The sequence below is a fragment of the Elephantulus edwardii genome, unplaced genomic scaffold (assembly GCF_000299155.1).
Source record: "Elephantulus edwardii isolate Elephantulus edwardi_28Jun2011 unplaced genomic scaffold, EleEdw1.0 scaffold00074, whole genome shotgun sequence".
NCBI classification, from domain to species: domain Eukaryota; kingdom Metazoa; phylum Chordata; class Mammalia; order Macroscelidea; family Macroscelididae; genus Elephantulus; species Elephantulus edwardii.
Genome location: NW_006399824.1, coordinates 3429141 through 3445586, shown reverse-complemented (window position 1 = coordinate 3445586; position 16446 = coordinate 3429141). Strand labels below are relative to the sequence as shown.

Genomic DNA, 16446 nt, shown 5'->3' with positions numbered 1-16446 from the left:
CTTGAAGAGGGATATCATGTTTGGAAAGGTTGCGGGACAGCGAATGAGAGGAAGATCTTCAACCAGGTGGAATGACACAGTGACTTCACCTATGGGCTTGAGTGTGTCAGAGATTGTGTGGTTGGCGTAGGATAGAACAGGGTTCAGGTCTGCTATTCATAGGGTTGCTATGGGTCGTACTTGACTCGACACCTAACAATAACCATAGTCACTTCAGAAGAAACATCTAATGACCTCTTTCCAGAGGGTCACTCACAGCCCTGCCAAGTGCAGTTCTGCTCTGCTGCATGAGGTCACCATGAGGCTGGACTGATTCTTCAGCAAGTGGTTTGGTTTCTTCAGTTTGGTGAGAACATTTAGGGCTCCAGGACAATCTCTCCATCTCAAGATGTTTTATCTAATCATGTCTGCAAAATTCCCTTTGCCACGTAAGTGAGCATTGTTGCAGGTCTGGGGAGTAGGGGGACCAGTCACCATCCTGCTTCAGGTGATTCTCATGTGCCCCTATGACGAGGAACCACTTTGAGTAAGGTAGCATAGCTGAGTGGCAAATTGGCTCTTGGAGACAGACTCCAGTCAAGGAACATGCTGCCCTTTTCAGTATTAAACACTGTGCTGTGTGCTTAAAGCTTCTCTTTTATGGCTCCTGCCATCTGGTAATAATACCTCAGAATCCTCCTTAGAATCACAAGACAGTTTCCAGCCAAATTTCCCTATCCCGTGCTGTAAGGGCTGCCTCACCTCCATCACTTCCTGTGAGGATTGGCCTAATCTTCAAACTAAGGTGAAGATTTGGGAAATAACTTAGAGTGTTTCTCTTTCACATCCTAGCTGCTGTCAGCCAGTCCAGTGGCCTAGCTGCCAAATTTGTCATCCACTGTCACATCCCTCAGTGGGGCTCTGACAAATGTGAAGAACAACTTGAAGAGACCATCAAAAACTGCTTGTCAGCTGCAGAGGACAAGAAGCTAAAGTCTGTTGCATTCCCACCTTTTCCCAGTGGCAGGTAAGAAACACTTTGGAGTTTCTTCTTATAGCCTTCACCCAGGAAGCCAGTTGCCTCTTCAGTTATACATACCTATCCCTCGGGGCGTTCCAGAAGGCGGAGTCGGGAGTGGCCAGGACAGCCAAGCATGCTCATTAGATGACACAGAAGGAAGCCCAGACCCATCCTTCACACATAGAAACAGGCTCCCAGGTCTTAGAAGTAGGTCTTATGACTGAGGCTAGCTTCCTGCTTTCTTGATGTCAAAGCCCAGAGTAGAGGCAGCTTCAGAGAAAAGATGGGAGGCCCAGAAAAGTCAGAGGCAATGTAATACATTATTTTTGAGAGCTTCTCATATTCTAAATTTCAGTTCTTTCAGCTTGAGAAATGCCAAGTGAGTTTTTCCCTTTTTATTCTCCAGTTCCAGCTCTCTGCACATTGTTATAACACTTTGCTTTGTCTTCTCGAGTTGCCCCTTTGAAATCTTCTGTTCAACTCTTGCTTCAGCAAGTTATCCCTTGGTTTTGGTTTCTTGATGCTCTAGTGCAATTTTTAGTGTCTCTTATGACACGCATTTCAGTTTTTCTTTTCTTCTATCTTTTTAATGACCTTTTGCCTTCTTCATGGATGATATATCCTTGATGTTATCCCACAACTCATTTGGTCTTTGATCAGTGCTGTTCAATGCTTCAAACCTATTCTTAAGATGATTTCTAAATTCAAGTGGAATCGACACAAGATCATATTTTGGTTTTTGTGGACTTGTTTTCATTTCCTTTGGCCTCAATTTTAATTTGAACATGAATATTGAAGGATGAACAGTGAAAAGATTGAAATTATTAACAGCTTTAGTTTGCTCGGCTCCACAATCAACATTTTTAGTACCAGCAGCCAGGAAATCAAAAGACAAATTGCATCTCCAGAGTACTGAAGAGCAACGATGTCAGTCTGGAGACTAAGGTGCACCTGTTCCAGGCCATGGTCTTTGCAATCACTTGCTATGCATCAGAGGTCTGGACAATGACTAGAAGGAGAATTGATGCTTTTGAGCTATGGTGTTGGAGTATTTAATTACTAAAAGAACGAAGAGATTTGTCTTTGAGAGGGTGAAACCAGGCTGCTCCTTGGAAGCAAGGATTCTGAAGCTTTGTCTGACATACTTTGGGCATGTTGCAAGGAGGGACCAGACCTTGGAAAGGGGCATTATGCTTGGGAGGGTGGTGGGACAGCGCAAGAGGGGAAGACCGTCGATGAGATGGATTGAGTCAGTGACTAGAGTATTGAGGGTAGGTGTAGGTGTGTCGTAAACAGTAAGGTTAGCTCAGGATAAAGCACGGTTCAGAGCTATTGTACATAGTGTCGCTATGAGTTGCAGGTGACTCGACAGCACAAACAGCAACAACATGGGCAATATGTTGACTGATCCAGGAAGCATCAAAAGAAAACAACTATGAGATATCATCTCACTCTAGCAACAATAGCAGAGTTCAGCAGGAAAACAAGCAATAAATGCTGACAAAGCTGGAGAGACTGGAACTCTTATTCACTGGTGGTGAGAGTATAAAATGGGAAAGCCACTATGGAAGGCCATCTAGTGCTTTCTCCACAAGTTGGAAATAGACATACCAATTGACCCAGCAATTGCACTACTGGGAACATACCCTAAAGAGCCACGACTCAAACAGATGTATGAACACCCAGGTTTATTGCTGCGTTATTCATAATAGCAAAGCGATGGAAGTAACCCAAAGGCCCAACAACAAACGAATGGCTAGAAAAACTATAGTATGTTCACATAATGGAATATCATGCAGCATTAAAAAACAGTGAACTCATGAAACATTACACAGCATGAGGGAGCCTGGAGAACATAATGTTAAGTGAAATATCTCAGTCACAAAAGAATAAATACTACATAACAGTGCTGTTATAAAATAGGACAGACAGAGTGGAGGGCAGAGAATGGGGGGAAAGTGGATAGATAATGAACACTGCAGTAGAACCGATGAAGGGAAGAACTATCTGAAAGGAATATATGATTAGGCATTATACATATGACAACAATCTGGAACAAGGGATGGCATTGCTGGGTGGGCTGGGGAAGGAAGAGGGAAGGAGGGAAGAGAATGTGCAACAAAAGGAAAAAGTAGAAATATTAAAAAAAATAAAACAAGACAGAGGAAATACACTCTATCAAAAAGAATTGCTGACACTGGAAAATTTCAGGAAGTGCTGTATGAACAAGAGCCAGTAGTAATGAAGGAAGAAGTTGAAGCTTCACTGAAGGCATTGGCAAAAAATAAGGCCCCAGGAATTGATGAGTTACTGATTGACACGTTCCAAGTAAAGGATGCAGCCCTTGATGCTCTCAACAGTCTATGCCAGGAAATTTGGAGAACAGCTGTCTGGCTGACTAACTGGAAGAGATCCGTATTTGTTCCCATTCCGAAGAAAAATGGTCCAACAGAATATGGAAACAATCGAACAATATCATTAATATCACAGGCAAGCAAAATCCTGATGAAGATCACGTAAAAAATGGCTAGAATAGTACAAAGATTGGGAACTGCCAGAAGTTCAAGCAGGATTTAAAACAGATATATCATTGCTGCTATCAGATGCATCCTGGCTGAAAGCAAAGAATACCAGAAAAATGCTTATTTATGCTTTATTGACTATGCAAAGGCATTTGATTGTGTGGATTATAACAAGCTATGGCTAACATTGAGAAGAATGGGAATCCCAGAACACTTAATTGTGCTCATGAAAAACCTCTACCTAGACCAAGAGGCAAGTGTGAACAGGGCAAGGATACACGACATGGTTTAAAATTAAGAAAGGCATGGGTCAGAGATGTATCCTCTCTTCATACATATTCAATCTGTATGTGGAGCAAATTATTGGAGAAGCTGAGCTTTATGAAGAAAAATGTGGTATCGGGATCAGAGGGAAAGTCATCAACAGTCTGTGTTATGCAGATGACAAAACCTTGCTGGCTGAAAATGAGGACTTGAAGTACTTGCCACAGAAGATGAGAGAATATAGCCTTCAATATGGATTACATCTCAACATTAAGAAAACAAAAATTTTTATCACTGTACTGATAGGCAACATCATGATAGATGGAGAAAATATTAAAGTTGTCAACAGTTTAATATTTCTTGACTCCACAGTCAACACCCTTGGTGCTAGTAGACAGGCGATCGGGACATGTATTGCACTGGGAAAATCTGCAGTCAGGGACCTCTCCAAATTATTAAGGAGCAATGATGTCAGTTTGAAGACTCAGGCGCATCTGATTTAGGCCATGGTCTTCTGATCACTTGCTATGCAGCTGAGAGCTGGACGTTGAAGAAAGATGACAGAAGAATTGATCCCTTTGAGCTATGGTGTTGGAGAAGAAGAGTATTGAATATCCCATAGATTTCCAAAGGAACAAACAGATGTGTCTAAGAGAATGTGCAGCCAGTGTGCTCCTTGGAGGCAAAGATGACAAAGTTTCATCCTACATACTTTGGACATGTTGCTAGGAGAGGCTATTCTTTAGTCAGGGACATCATACTTGGAAAGGTGGAAGGACAGTGAAAGAGAGGAAGACCCTCAACCAGGTGGATTGACACAATGACTGCCAAAATGGACTTAAACGTGGCAGGAAGTGTGAGAGTGGCACAGGATAGGACAGGGTTCAGCTCTATTATTCATAGGGTCACTGTGGGTCATACTCAACTTGATGGCACCTAACATAACACACAAAATACACATCATGCTCTAAATAGTTCCTGGGTGGAACTTATTTAAAGGTTGGTGGTTCTTGGATGAAAGACCTGGAGACACCAACCTCATTAAGGTACCTGAGTAAATTACAACTCATAGCAACCTTATGAACAACAAATGGGAACTCCACCCTTTCCCATACCTTCCTCACAATATCCACCCTGATCAAGCCATTATTGCAGTTATACCTTGTAAAAAGAGCAAGGCCCATGTACGGACAGACTTAGCTGAACTCTGTTAACTCCACAAAGGCGAACTATCCCCATCAACAGCACCCAAACCAATTCACATGAAGTCAGACATATCCCCCTCACTCCTACACCTCTTTCTACTCATCTCAGCACCAATCTTACTGCTCTATCGGGTCCAAAATCTGCTGCAAGAGCTCACAGACCACACCAAACTATAGCAGGGAAATCAAAATGTGGTAGGTAACAGATACAATCATTCAGTGAGAACACCTTCCAAAATGTGTTCACAGGCACCTCAACCTTCAGCTTCACTACGACTTAAGTGTCACAAAGCTCTTAGTCCTGCCTGTTATGGCTGTCACCCCTCAGTCCTACAAAAACACTTAGGTTAAGGCCCTTTGCTCTTGTTCCATGGGGTAGAAGTCCACAAGGTCAGTTCTGCCTCATGGCAGGTCTCTGGTTCTCTGCTTCAACCATGGCTGCCACTGCTACAGGCCCTGAAAGACACACTACATTCTCTTGCTGCTTCTTGCTGGTGGTGAGATTCTCTAAATCTACCACTCAGTCTGCTCAGTTTAGTGGTAAGACTAGCCAGTCCTCTTGTGGATAGACTAACACACCCTATTCACATATTCCCACCCATCCACGTGACAAAGTCCAAGTCTGCGGCTAGAGAGAGATTTTGAACAATAAACCCTTAACACCACACCCCTGCTGTAGCTCTGAAATAGCAGCTTCGTTAAGATTATAGAGAAGGTCTCCTCAGTAACAAGTAGCACAAAGGGTCACCATCAGTCAAAACTCGCTCAATGGCAGTGATTTTGGGTTTTTATTTTGTTTTGTTCAGAGCTCAGGTTCCCATCAGCCGTTTCTGTATAGAACATACAGTCAGAAAACACCAGACCACTCAAAGCACGGCCTGCAGACTAGCAACAGAGACACTTGCTGAGTGCTTGTTAGAAATGCAGGATCTCAGGCCTCACCAACTTCCTGAATCAGAATTCCTCCAAAGGAGTATAGTACTTGTTAATTGGTAGGTTGAGGATGTTGTTGTTCTATATGATGGAGTGGGTTTCAGAGGCAGTTAATCACATGGAACTCTGGTGACTTAGTGGTAAGAAGCTATGCTGCAATCCCAAAGGTATGTGGTTCAAAGCCACCAGCTGCTCCTCAGGAGAAGGATGGACATTCTCCTCTCATGCACTTAACTACCTCAGAAAACCCACTGAAGGGTCAGCTATGAGTCGGTTCTGATTAGACAGCGCAAAATAACAACAAATCACATGGGAGGAGAGTGTGCATTTTCTCCAAGAGAACTGCTGGTAGATTCGAACTACATCCCTTTGCATTAACAGCACAATTCCCTACCACTAAGCCACCATTGCTGTTGTTGGCTACCACTGTTGCTGCGTGCCCTCAAGTCAGCAGGTTTTCAGAGGCAGTTAATCGCATGGGAGATTACCCATCCTTCATCTGCAGAGCAGCTGAATCCCACATGCCTTTGGGATTGCAGTGCAGCTTCTTAACATTAGGCCACTAGAGCTCCCTCGTAGGTAGAGAGTAAGAAGAAATCTCTCTCCTAGGACTTACTGAAAAGGGGAGAAGGGTGGCAGAGAAATTATGGTTTTAATTGTCACAAATCACCTTGGACTTGAGAAGAGTGGTGTTTCAGGTAAACAATGACTAAATCTGTTCCCATGTGTAGTGTTTCTACTCCACTCACTCTCCAAGCCAAAGCAAATGATTGCTTTAATTTTAAGAACCCTATCATCTTGAGAGATGCCCCCAGTAACAGATAGGTTTTATATTTAAAGATTCTCTGCTTGTAGCCCAGACATGAGAAGGCTGTGATCCTATTTCAACCTAAGCAAACAGTCCTGGGTCTCCTCAGCCAGAGCCCAGAGGCACTGGTGGCCAAATTCTTTGCATAGCTGGGTCCACTGCTATGACGTGTGGCTGCCAGGACCCTGGAACACAATCAGCAGGCCCATCCTGAACCCGTGCAATGACCTATTATGAAGGCCAGTGCCCCGGCCCAGTGGGCAGAAAGCCCTGACCCCACTCCCAGTTACTTGAGTCCTTCTGCCACTGATGTTACAGTAGACAGTAATGAGGGAAAACCACTAGTGAGTGAAAAGCAGCTATGAAGTCAGCTTTGGAGCGCACACAGTCACCCTTCAATAATGATCTAGTTAGCACAAAAACCAGTTTTGAAGGAACAAAGAAGGACCGTATTTGCCTTTTGTTAAAAAAAAAAGTCCAGGGTTTATTACTAAGAGGGGCAGGGCTGTGTGTTTCATTTCTTTTTTTTTTTTTTAATTTGAGTGAAAGTTTACAAGTTGTATTGGTCTCATTTAGTAATTCATATGAATTACAGGAGGATATAAAGGTAAATCAAAGATGACTTGGGACCAGGGCTCTGCTCCAGTGTCTCGCTTTGTCAAAGTCAGTGTCTGAGTCCAAATTCCAAAAAGGCATTGAGGTTGAAATAAACTCATAGCTGAGCCTCCAGCGGATATTTGGAGGCTGAATTTGGCCCAGGATAGAGCAGGGTTCAGAGCTGTTGTACACAAGGTCATGATGAGTCGGAGTCAAAACAACAGCAGATAATAAAAATAACAAAGGTAAGAAGCTGTGCTGAAATCCCAAAGGCAAGAGCTTAGAATCCATGCACACCCATGTTTATTGTGGCTTTGTTCACAATAGGAAAGAGTTGGAAACAACCTAAGTGCCCATCAACAAACGAATGAATAGAGAAGCTGTAGTATATTCACACTATGGGATACTACGCTGCATTCAAAAACAAGGAACTCATGAAATATTATGCAAAATGGGTAACCCTGGAGGACACTATGCTGAGTGAAATATCTGTCACAAAAGGACAAATAGATATATATCTCTGTATGATTTCAATAAAGGAGGCTTGATTGGGGAAAAAAAAGGACAAACATTGCATAGTGCCACTGTTGTAAAACGGGACTGACCTTGGGGTTGGAAAGAGACTGAGAAAGATGGGATAAATTGTGTATATTGCATTGAAACAGAAGAGGGAGATAACTGTTTAAAAGGTATATATTATTAGGTATTATTGTCATGACAGGAGTCTAGAATGAAGGCTGCATAGTGGAGTGGACTTGAGGGGAGGGATTGTATAACAATGAAAGAAATTTTCTTTTACTTTTTAAAGAGAAGAGCGAACTGGGGGTTAGGGGTGGGCAGGGAGAAAAGTGCAACAATGAATGAATGGAAATCCAAAGTCTCTGTAAACTTTCATTAAAATTAGTAATAATTTTTTTTTTTTTTAAAAAGAGGTTAGAATCCATTAGCTACGCCTCAGAAAAAGGATGGACAGTCTCCTCCAAGGCTGCTACTGCCTCTGAAAACCCACTGCTGGGTTAGCTATGGGTCATTTCAGAACCTACAGCACTCAACAACCAAAAATCCTAAGTGGGAGGAGATTGCTCATCTGTGTAGCCACAGGTGGATTCGAACCACCAGAGAGCCACTCTCTAATGAGGCCACCAGACTGAAGTGAGGAAAAGGCCCCAAGCCACCCCTGTGAAGAGGGTCATGTGCACACAGTGAGGCCTCTTGCAATAAAAACAAAGACCATGCCAAAGCCTTTAGGGCTCAGGAGAGGCTACTCTGTGGGGCCGGGGCTCAAATGTCCCTGCTTTCTCTCCCCTGCACAGGAACTGCTTTCCCAAACAGACTGCAGCCCAGGTCACCCTCAAGGCCATCTCGGCACACTTCGACGACTCAAGCGGGTCCTCGCTGAAGAATGTCTACTTCCTGCTCTTCGACAGTGAGAGCATCGGCATCTATGTGCAGGAGATGGCCAAGCTGGACACCAAGTAGCCGAGCCAAGGGTGGACCCGGCCTCGAGGGTTTCACCTTCCCCAGGAGAGCAGAGGGTGCTGGGGGCTGGGGTATGGGAGTCCCACCCCGCCACCCCACATTTTATATTCTGGTGGAAAAGGCCTTGATGTGTAACTAGCCAGGTCTCCAGGAGGGATTTCTTTCCATGTGTTTTCCTCTTATTCTTTTAAAACGTTTTTTTAAAAAAAAAAAAAAAACAAACCAGACCTCGTTTTAGATTTCTAGCGTTCACTTTTACACAAGTGCATACACACACAAAAATCTTTTCAAAATTCCTTCAAGCTTCTGTTTCCCCCCCCCCCCCTTTTTTTTTCCTTTCCCAAGAGAAGAAGCGACGGGCTCTGTTTGTTGTCTGTGATCTGTGATGGAGAGAAGATTGTAAAGATACTTCACTGGTGCTTTTCTGTTTGTGTTCCTCCCCCAACCTTTACCCCCAATAATATCTGTAAGTACTCCTGAAAAGTTTTTGCTTCAGTCTTTTTTTGTTTTGTTTTTTAAAGAAAATGAAAGAGAAAAAAAAAGATCCAGTGTCTTTCTTACAGTGTATTTATTATTGCAGCATGTTCCTCAGATTGGAAAACTGTATCCCTCATGAGAGGCTACTTCTAGAATGTAATAAATGAACGGACTAGGCCTGTTGCTGAAGAGTTAGACTCACACAAGGGCATGGAGGATGGCAGCCCCTGAATAGTCTCCCATACTGAGTCACCCCATTTCCAAGCTGAAGAGTCTTTTCTAGAAGGAACTCCCTTTCCCCCACTTGACCAGCTACCTATCAGGAATCTTACACGTTTGTGGCCTTAAAATGTAATTTGTGGCATTCAGCAAGTCATTCATTCCTCCTCTCATGAGGTGCCCCCCTCGGATTGCACATCCTCCCCTCTGCCTTCACTTCGCTACGCCTCTGGACATCTGCTGTACTTGAAGGATGCTGGGCCGTCCCTATTAACAGAAACTTTATGGCCCCACCTAAAGGGGCACACATCATACCTTCCATGTACTTCAGGCTAGACTCCCACCACCCTCAGCCCCAGTTTAGAGACCACCATAATGATGTTTCTGAGACAGAAACTCCTGTTCTGGAAGGAGAAGCCCCCATCAGCAGGACCTCTAATACGTGCCTTAGGTATAGTGGTCATTTTTAGTCACCTAGGCAAGGAAAGGAGACAGATCCTGGGCCAACAGGCTAAGAATCCTTGTGAGACCGGTGGCCCAAGGACTCTGGCCAAGTACTCACGAGGCCACCAGTAAAAATAGGTCAGAAGGAACAGCACCAGGAGGGGTAGACCATGAGTTTCTTCAGTTGAACTAATCAGTTACTGATTCGGATTTAAACTATGTCGTCTGAGAGTGGGGAGCCCTGGTGGTTTACAGCTGTTAACCAGAAAGGTTGGTGGTTTGAATCCACCAGCTGCTTTGCTAGAGTAAGATATGGCAATCTGGTTCCAGGAAGATTTACTGGATGAGTTCCGCTCTATCCTACAGGGTATTAAAGTTGGGATTAACTTGAAAGTAATGGAGGTGGTCGTACAAAACCGGGAGCTATTAGAAACTGTCTTCTAAATACACTATTACCAGATGCTGTCAAGTTGATTCCAGCCAATGGAAAAGCGGTATGTATCATAGCAGAACTGTTTTCCAGAGTTGTCAGTGGCTGACATTCTGCAAGTTTATTACTTTCTTCTATGAAGCTTTTGGGTGGTCTTGAACCATCAACCCTCTGATTAAGTCAAGTATTTGGTTATATTTGTATGACTCACTCCCCCAAATAAAGTACACACTGAGACAGTCTAGCCAACTGGCTGGTCCTTTGGTTAAGTGACATTGGGGTTGTCTGAGAAAACACATATGCAAAGTTTCCTGCGGGATGCCTGGAGTTCAGCTGGAGGACCGTCACTTACAAGTAGGCCCACGGCTGCAGCCTAGAAATGCCGAGTCTCCTTCCGGACACTCCTCTGACTCTGACCCAGATCTCAGCCCACCACTTCAGCTCAGCTGTCTCCTTAAACACCCCCAGTGGCTGGACAGCTGGACTTTAGTCTCAACTCTTTCGTATTTTAAAAACACAATATTATGATGGATTAGCCCAGGAAGGAAGTTTACCTATCTTAAATCTAACCTATTATGTATAATCATGATATAAAACTCGGAATACCCAGTGTCTCAAGGGTAAGACTGTAAGGACTATGCTAGAGGCAGCTTTTCAATGGAGGTTCTTACTCAAGGTTTAGAATAACAATGCTTCCAGGTCATTTCAGCAGCAGGCTGGAGGTCTGGCTCTGCTGCTCACAGTTGTGGGCCCAGGACATGCACGTTCTCCTCTCTGAGCTGCAGTCTCTGTATCTGTGTCGTGAGCCTGATGAGCCCATGTTACTAGGCCTTTTATGAGGATAGACACAGATGACTGGAAAAGCCTAAGGTAAACAGTAAATCTTTTCCTTACGCCTAGCTCTCATTTCTCATTCCTTAGGGGCTTGCTCAATACGTCATTTCTTTAATTAGACTCAGGGAGGAAGAAGTGATAACGGTGAGTATAATGTGTCAAGTTCCTACTTCACCTGTAGAAAGGAGTGACATGAACACAAACTAAAACTGTGCTTCATATTTCCTGGGTCTTCACTTTTGAGACCTGGTATGTGACACAGTGACTGGCATGTTATCGTTAGGTGCCATCAAGTCGAGTACAACTCATGCAAGCCAGCCAACACAGATCTGAACCCTGTCCTATCCTGTGCCATCCTCACCTGACACTTCTTGAGTCCATTGCTACAGTCACTGTCTATCCATCACATTGAAGGTCCTCCCCTCTTTCACTGATCCACCTGTCCATGCCTGATGTCCCTCTCCAAGGACTAGCCTCTCCTAACAACACACCCGAAGTGAGACAAAGCTTTGTCATCTTTGCCTCCTAGGAGCATTCTGGCTCCACTTTCTCCTCCACCACCACAGCTCAAAGGCATTAGTTCTGCTGTCATCCTTCTTCATTGTCCAGCTCTTTGGTATAAGTAATGGAAAAGACCATGATACAAATGAAGCACATTTTAAGTGTTTAAACTGATGTCATTTTTAAAAAACACACAAAACTGACATCATTGTCTCTCAGTAATTTTGAGAGGTTCCTGACAACAGACTTGTTCAATGTGATACATCTCCTGACCTCCACATAGAAGTTCTTAATAAATTATTTTTTAATCAATTAATGAATAGGAGATTTTCAAGATAAATATATTTAATTTTAAAATAATTAGGCTACTAGTGAATTCCGCCTATTGGTCCAGTGGTAAGAATCTTTGTTTTCTTGACACTGAGATGCAATCCATATCAAAGGCTGCATTCCTTTATCTTCTGCAACAAGTGCTTCAAGTCCTCCTCACTTTCAGCAGGCATGGTTGTGTCATCTTCATAGATCTTGATGAGTCTCCCTCCAATCCTGATGTCATACTCCTCTTTATAGAGAGTCCAACTTCTTGGATAATTTGCTTGATATACAGATTGAATAGGTATGGGGAGAGAATACAACCCTGCCTCATTCCCTCCTCAATTTTAAATCATGTAATATTTCTCTGCTCCATTCACACAACAGCCTCCTGGTCCAAGTGTAGTATCCCAGATGAGCACAATTAAGTGCTCTGGAAGTCCCATTCCTCTTAATGTCAGCCACATCTTGCTATGATCCACACAGTCAAATGCCTTTGCATAGTCAATAAAGCACAGACAGACATTTCTTCTGGTATTCCTTACTTTCAGCCAGGAAAAGTTTTAGTTTGAGGACTAAAGTGCATCTCATTCAAACCATGGTCTTTCCAATCACTTGCTATGTATCTGAGAGCTACTAGACAATGAATAAGGAGGACAGAAGAAGAGTTGACGCCTTTGTGCTGTGGTGTTGGAGAAGAGCACTGAACATCCCATGAATGGCCAAAAGAACAAACTGATATGTCTTGGAGAGGGTGCAACTGGAGTGCCCTTTGGAGGCAAAAATGAGGAGACCTCGCCTCACATACTTTGGGCATGTTGCTAGGAGGGGCTATTCCTTGGTGAGGGACATGATGTTGGGAAGGATGGAGGGTTGGAGAAGGAGAGGAAGACCCTCAGCTAGGTGGATTGACATGGTGACTGATGCAATGGGCTCGTCTGTCAGGAAGTGTGAAGATGGCACAGGGCAGGGTTCAGATCTTTTGTTCATAGGGTCGCTATGAGTCATGCTGTACTCGACAGCACCTAACAACAACTAAGTGACAACTGCCCATTTAACTTGGATGAAGTAAGAGATATAAGCTTCCTTGCTCTGATGTGACAGATAAAAAAATCAACTCTCCACCCAGCTCCCCTATCTTAGCTGGTCTCACCCTGAAGTCTGTCATTTCTGCCTGTGGTGTCAAAGGTTTATTGTTCAAAATGTCTTTCCTAGCCACTGATTAACTGTTTTGTGCTTAAGTATTTCTTGTAGATAGGATTAGGGCAAGATACAAGACTCACTCTACTAAAGGCTAATATGAACCCATGAGAAATAAATGTTAGCTCTCTTTTGGGGATGTCCACTATCCAGCTACACTGCAGCTGACCGTGTACAATGTTCAATAGTCTCTGCAAAACTAGCCTGCATACCCATAGTCATGGGAGCCATTCCCCTGACGGGTCTGAGTCTCAAGGAGACCCTCCAGCAAACAAGTGAAACATTGAAGCCAAGGGACCCAGAAGAGTGAGGGAACTGAATGAAGGACTGTTGATGTCAGAAATCCCAGAGTTATTCAGCAAACCAAACATTCAGGGCACTGTTGACTACACTTCTTGTAACAGCTCTGCTGCTATTTTTGTCGTTATGTGCTGTCGAGTTGCTTGCAACTCATAACAACCCTATGTACAAGAGCCTATCCTAGCCCTGCTCTATCCTGTGCCAACCTCACTATCTCCGACATACTTACTCCCACTACCTGAATCGATCCATCTCATCGAGAGTCTTCCCCTCCTGCACTGTCCCTCCACCCTCCCAAACATGATGTCCCTCTCCAAGGACTGGTCTCTCCTTGCAACATGCCCAAAATATGTCAGACAAAGCTTCAGAATCCTTGTCTCCAAGGAGCAGCTCAGTTTCACCCTCTCCAGGACAAACCTGTTTGTTCTCCTAGCAGTCCATGGTATATTCAACACTCTTCTCCAGCACCACAGCTCAAAGACATCAATTCTATCATCCCTAGTCACTGTCCAGCTCTCTGATGCATAACACACAACTGTGAAGACTATGGCCTGCATCAGGTGCACCTTAGTCTCCAGCCTGACATCATTGCTCTTCAGTACGCTGGAGAGGTCCCTGACAGCTGACGTTACCATGCAATTCGTCTCTTGGTTTCCTGGCTGCTGGTACCAAGAGTGTTGATTGTGGAACCAAGCACTATTCTATTATTCTTAGCAGAATGAAGTATGAATACACTGCCCTTACCAAGGGGACACCAGTCAGCTAGGTCTTGCCTCTCTCTACAGAGTTCTGAATGTCATTCTCCCTCCCCACAAAACACACACGTCAGCAAAGCCTGGGGCAGAGAATGCTGGCTATGGGATTAGTGAGGACCACAGCAGTGTTTCAGCAGCTGACAAGCCAGCAAAGACACAGCAGACCTTTCCAAACTCAGATGGAATCCCCTTGAGGGGTGTAATTTTTAATTCCCTTTTTTTCTCCAGTTTTAAAAATTGGTTTTAGGAAAGTAGTGTTTCAGGTCAGTACGCCATTGGCATCTGGCTCCAAAATGAGTTTAGCCCTTTGGCACCTGTTGGACTAGTCCCGTCTGTCCAGCAGTTCATTCGGTGTCAGCGGTGAACCTCGGCCCTCACCCAGTGCCCCCATTAGGGTGGGGACTGTCTCATGGTTTTCCAGCTCGTGGAGATGAACAGGTCCCGGCTCTTGGCCAGCCGGACCATAAGCCGACCCACATAGAAACCACTAATCTGTCCAACGCCATCATTTCTCCCCATGGACAGAAGGAACGTCAATCCACCTGTGGAGAGAAGCGACACAGGCACAAATTAAGTCATGCTTAATGTTCCTGGGCCTTTGGTTTCAGGATAAGGAAATGGGTACACCTGTCAGGAAGGTAGGTGAGCCCCTGACTCAGTCTTAAAGAGCTCTGAGGAGGGGTCTCTGTCACCAATTCGGATTTGGCTGTAGTGACTGGTCATCTTCAAGCCTGCAAGGCTCCCTCACACTGAGGAATGTGGGCTCCCTTACCAGGTTTGTAGGCCTTGAGGGGCCTCCGTTTCATGGAGTTGACAATGTTGGCCGTGGCGATGTTAGCATGCAGGCCAGCGAGGTAGGCCATCTTGGGCTCCTTCAGGTCAGCACAGTCCCCAATGGCATAGACGTTGCTGTAGCCGTCCACCTGCAGGTACTCATTCACTCGCAGAGCGCCATTGCTGGCCAGCTTACTCTCTACAGGGCAAAACAAACAAGCTGTCACTGTAAAAAGCCACCAGACTGAGGGGAGGAGCTCCAGAAGCTGGGCAAGTCACCTTCTAAAGGCTGCACCCTCGAAAAGCAGCTGTTCTCCCACTTTACTCCTGCCTGCTGACCCCCACTCAGAACTCTTCCAGCAAGGAAGGGCTGTCATCGTTGTGTGCCATTAGGTCGGAACCAAGCCATAGCTGACCCTCCAGTGGGTTTTCAGAGACAGTAAGCCACACTGGAGGAAACTGTCCATCATATGGAGAAGCTAGTGGATTTGAACCTCGTACCTTTGAGTTGCCAGCGCAACTCTACCACTAACCCATCAGAGCTCAATATGCAAATTGGTCCAAAAAAGTGTTTCCTGTTGAGTCACATAATCACCATGGAAAAGATCACCATGTCTTTCTACTCTGAAGAAGCTGGTCTGTTTGAAATGCCAGTCTTTTAGCTGCCACACCAATGCTCCTGCTTTAACTGACTTAAAAGAACGTATCTCTGGTAACGTAAAATTAGGACAGCTGGGTACTAAATTCTAGGATCTCTGTCCCTTATGAACCCTGCAGCCTCCAAAACTCCCCACACACTCTGGGACTAGCTTCAGTCTTCTAGAACTGGATAATTACTTCCTTCTATAAGTGTTTCAGCGATAATAAAATCGGCTCAAGAGAGAGCAGGGTTCAGAGCTGTTGTACACATTTGTTATGCGTCGCAGGCAATTCGATGGAACATAAACAACAACAAATGATAGGCCTCTTAAGTTGGGGATCAGGGGACACAGGGTAACCAGAGATTCCGAGGAGCCACTGAGTCTCCTGCACTGCCTTATTCGCCGGTGTGCTAAATAGTTAAATACTGAACTTAAAGAACATGAGACCATATTATTGGCCACACTCTACAGTGGTGATAAAAAGATTAAGTGGTCAAATATTTGGATGGTGGCTAAGTACAGCAGTAACTCGCTGACAGGGAATTTCTTCTGTGTTCATCCAACAGAGATCTTTTTCGTCTCAGAAGCCTGTTCCCCACCCTCATGATACATCTTGAAGGATATGTACATGTACAGCCAAGCACAATCAATGAGTGCATCTGAATTCCAAAATCAATCTCCATAATAGTCTATGTGTTTCCTACTGCCAAAGGGGCCCTTTAGAGTAGTGAGAGAAGATCTTCACCCTGAA

General features: G+C 44.4%; 2 protein-coding genes across 2 annotated transcripts in view; one reads left to right on the top strand and one right to left on the bottom strand.

The window, feature by feature from the left end:
• The window catches only part of LOC102865519 (core histone macro-H2A.2-like), a 71048-nt gene extending 62240 nt beyond the window's left edge, over window positions 1-8808 (top strand). The window contains exons 8-9 of the mRNA XM_006888985.1: window positions 832-1006; window positions 8643-8808. Of these exons, the coding sequence (XP_006889047.1) occupies window positions 832-1006; window positions 8643-8808 (341 nt within the window). The remainder of the gene's footprint in view (window positions 1-831; window positions 1007-8642) is intronic.
• A 5862-nt stretch (window positions 8809-14670) lies between these two features.
• The window catches only part of AIFM2 (apoptosis-inducing factor, mitochondrion-associated, 2), a 24758-nt gene continuing 22982 nt past the window's right edge, over window positions 14671-16446 (bottom strand). The window contains exons 7-8 of the mRNA XM_006888984.1: window positions 15053-15253; window positions 14671-14822 (exon numbers count right to left, since the gene is read on the bottom strand). Coding sequence (XP_006889046.1) covers window positions 14671-14822; window positions 15053-15253 — 353 coding nt within the window. The remainder of the gene's footprint in view (window positions 14823-15052; window positions 15254-16446) is intronic.